This window comes from Sorex fumeus, unplaced genomic scaffold (assembly GCF_029834395.1).
Source record: "Sorex fumeus unplaced genomic scaffold, SorFum_2.1 ptg000007l, whole genome shotgun sequence".
Classification (NCBI taxonomy): Eukaryota; Metazoa; Chordata; class Mammalia; order Eulipotyphla; family Soricidae; genus Sorex; species Sorex fumeus.
Window position 1 is genome coordinate 7,192,745 of NW_026606064.1, and position 3,501 is coordinate 7,196,245.

Consider the following 3,501-nt stretch of genomic DNA (forward strand, 5'->3'; position numbering starts at 1 on the left):
ACATAAAAAAGCTACACTTAAGAAAATAAATTTTGAACTTTAAAAATAAATGCTATTTATTTTTATGCAATCTCCCTTGTTTATTCAATTCGTGTAGTAAACTCACTGTATTTATGATTTACATTATCTAAATCATCTTTAAATCTGAGTTTTCTATGCAAAATATCCAAAATAAAACATTTAGAAAGTATCTAGAATACAAAAAAAATAAGATGTGTACCTATCTAACTAAAAATATATAAACATCTTTAAAATATATATTAGATGTTTTAAAGTATTCACATAAAATGATATTATTCCCAGATTATTAGAAGAAAATTACTACAAATATTCACACGGGCCAACGGGAGGAATAATTCTTTACTATCAGAGTTAATACTTTTTGTCCCCACCCCCTTCCCCCAAAGGCTCATTTTCTTTTTCTGGTCCAGAGCTTTCTCATGGCATTTTTAATTTCTGCATTTCTCAGAGTATAGATTAGTGGGTTCAACAAGGGGGTGACAACAGTGTAAAACACAGTCAAGGATTTATCGATAGGTAAGGTGGTAGGAGGTCTCACATACATAAAAATGCAGGGGACAAAGAAAAGGACCACCACAGTAATGTGGGAACCACAGGTAGACAAGGCTTTACGTTTCCCTTCCTGACTAACATTCTTTAGGGAGCGCAAAATAACCCCATAGGAAATGAGCAAGAGCACAAAGATGACCACACAAATCGTCCCATCATTGGCAATCACAGTGAGACCAATAATATAGGTATCAGTACAGGCAAGTTTTAATAAGGGGTACATGTCACAGCCAAAATGGTCAATGACATTAGGGCCACAAAAGGGAAGTTTGTAAACAGAAAAGAGTTTAACTACAGCATGCAAAAAGCCCCCAGACCAGGACAACAGCAGCAACAACATACACTTTTGTTTATTCATAATTGTTGAATAATGCAAGGGCTTACAGATGGCCACATAGCGGTCATAGGCCATGGCCACCAGGAGTATAATCTCAGAACCCCCAGATAAGTGTGCCACAAAAAGCTGACACATGCAAGCATGGAAGGAAATGGTTTTCTTCACACAGAGCAAGTCTATAATCATATTAGGGGTGATTGCAGTTGAATAAATGGCATCCATGAATGATAAGTTGCCAAGAAAGAAGTACATAGGAGCATCCAGGGTTGGACTGACCATCACAGTCACGACAATGAGTAGGTTCCCCACCATTGTCACAATGTAGCACAGCAAGAAGACAACAAATAATATCTTCTGACCTTGGATGCTCTGAGTGAGCCCCAAGAGGACAAACTCAGTCACGTTGTTCCTTTGCTCCATTGGTTCTTCTGTCTGTCTCTTTGTAGAGGTCAGGAAAAAAAATTAGCTGTAATGATAATATTTAGTGTGACATTCCGAAATTTTAAGATATTTTTTTTTCCACTCAAAGAATTGGTACAATGAACTACTTGGCTGTAGAAAAATGTTGAACTCAAGCAATTCACTGCTACATGCTTGGATCTGAAGAGTATTCATTGACTGAAATTGAGTGAAATCAATAAGAGGGAGGAGAATAGACTCACTATGTTCTTTCTCATATGCAGGATATAAACAAATTTTGAAGGGGAATATCAAATGCCCAAAAGCAATAGAAAGGAAAAATCAGGAAAACTGGTCTTCATTCAAAGCTTGTCATGGGGGTGCTAGTGGCAGGGGCATGGGGTGGGAGGAGGATAAATTAGGGAAATGCACACCAGGATGATGGTGGAGGAGAAATGTGGCAGCCAGAGAGACAGACTGGGGAAAGGAGCAAAACTGGGGTCTTTAGTGGATTGTAGTGGATACTGGGTGAACGTATTGTTGTTGGAACATGATATGCCAGAAATTCAATCATAAATACCTTTGTGACTTTGTTTAAAATAAAGTAAGTATAATGACTTTCTTTCAACACATAACAGATTATTTAGAAGAGGTCCCTGAGATATACCCAAATAGTCATAGTTAAATTTAGTTTTAAGAATTAAAACCCTGATGTAAGGGTCTGGTTCAAGTGGTTCAACTGATGCTTTGCAGGTGTAAGGTCCTGGTTTTCACCTCTGGAACTACAGAATTCCCATGTCCTACAGAGAACAGTTCTGGTTGCCACTGAGAACCTCATTACAGGGAGTTGAAACCCCAAAATAAAAGAATACGTATGTTAGATCAATAAAAATCATGATCAATGATCATAATATGAAAATAACCAAGAATACATTGCAAAGCTAAGTCAGTCTCCAAATATCTTAGTTATAATTCAGCTCAGGTGCTTACAAGGTGTATCATCATAACCCCACTGAACTTTTGAAGAAACTATGAATTTTCAAATGCCAGTTTGTTTCTTGGAAAGTGAAAAGACTAGTTCAGAAGCCATTGAATTAAAAATGTTCCTGTAAATATTGCCCCATATTTGGAAGCCTGTCTCATTAGCCAGAGAAGGGCAGCTGGAATAGAGCAGTGTTCACTAAGACAACGATGGTTGAAGGAATCGTTGGAGATGGGATATGTGGTCTGAAAGTAGATAAAGGACGAAAAATTATAACCTATCAGTGTCTATATTGCAAACCATATTGCCCAAAAACAGAGAGAGAGTAGCACTGTAGCACTGTCCTCCCATTGGTCATGGATTTTGGCTAGAGCAGACACCAGTAATGTCTCCATTGTGAGACTTGTTTTTACTGTTTTTGGCATATTGAATATGCCACAGGGAGCTTGCCGGCCTCTGCCATGTGGGCGGATACTCTCAGTAGCTCTAAGAAGGACAGAGGAATCGAACCCGTGTCAGCATTCATGCAAGGCAAATGCCCTACCCGCTGTGCTATCGCTCCAGATAGAACCAGCTAGAACCTCCAAACAAGTTCTCAAGAGAGAGAGTATGGGGGACATTGTCTGCCATGGAGGAAGGGGGAAGAGTTGGAAAGGGGGGTGAGGTATACTGGGGACATTGGTGGTTCAGAATGTGCACTGGTTGAGGGATGGGTCTTTGACCATTGTATGACTGAAACTTAAACATGAAAACTTTGTAACTATATCTCACAGTGATTTAATAAATTTTTTTAAAATACTCCTGTAACTCTGATGAGACAAACATTCCACCTACCTGCTGAATGGTGGGGTTCTCCCTTGCACTTCAAACAGAAATGCCATCTCTGTATACAGAGAGAAGTAAAATGCAGGCACCAACATCACTCCTTAAATTGTATCCAGGTGACCAACTTTTTCTATGCCTGAAAAATAATGAAATTCATTTCAGTCGTTTTGCAAATATCACCTTTAGAATATCAGGATTTTCAAAATAAATACAAATAGTTTACACCCACTCAAAGGATCTGACCAAAGAGATCCCAAATTGTATTGCCATCAGCATTTTTCCTTATGAAAAACAAATACTAACTGAACATTTTTAGTTAGAAAAAATATCTGCTGTTTTCTTTTTCATTTTTAGTAAAGGAAAATTGGTTTATTTAGGAAATATGTGT

The 3,501-nt window shown here is 38.0% G+C and overlaps 1 protein-coding gene across 1 annotated transcript; it reads right to left on the reverse strand.

Moving 5' to 3' along the window:
* Positions 1-409: 409 nt before the first annotated feature.
* On the reverse strand, positions 410-1,327 carry LOC130043893 (olfactory receptor 4A15-like). The gene has a single exon (XM_056136397.1). It carries the CDS (start codon positions 1,325-1,327, stop codon positions 410-412), a length of 918 nt encoding a protein of 305 aa, XP_055992372.1.
* Positions 1,328-3,501: the final 2,174 nt, after the last annotated feature.

Bases quoted from the DNA above. Each gene is read 5' to 3' on its own strand.
- LOC130043893 (XM_056136397.1), bottom strand. From the start codon at position 1,327: ATGGAGCAAAGGAACAACGTGACTGAGTTTGTCCTCTTGGGGCTCACT.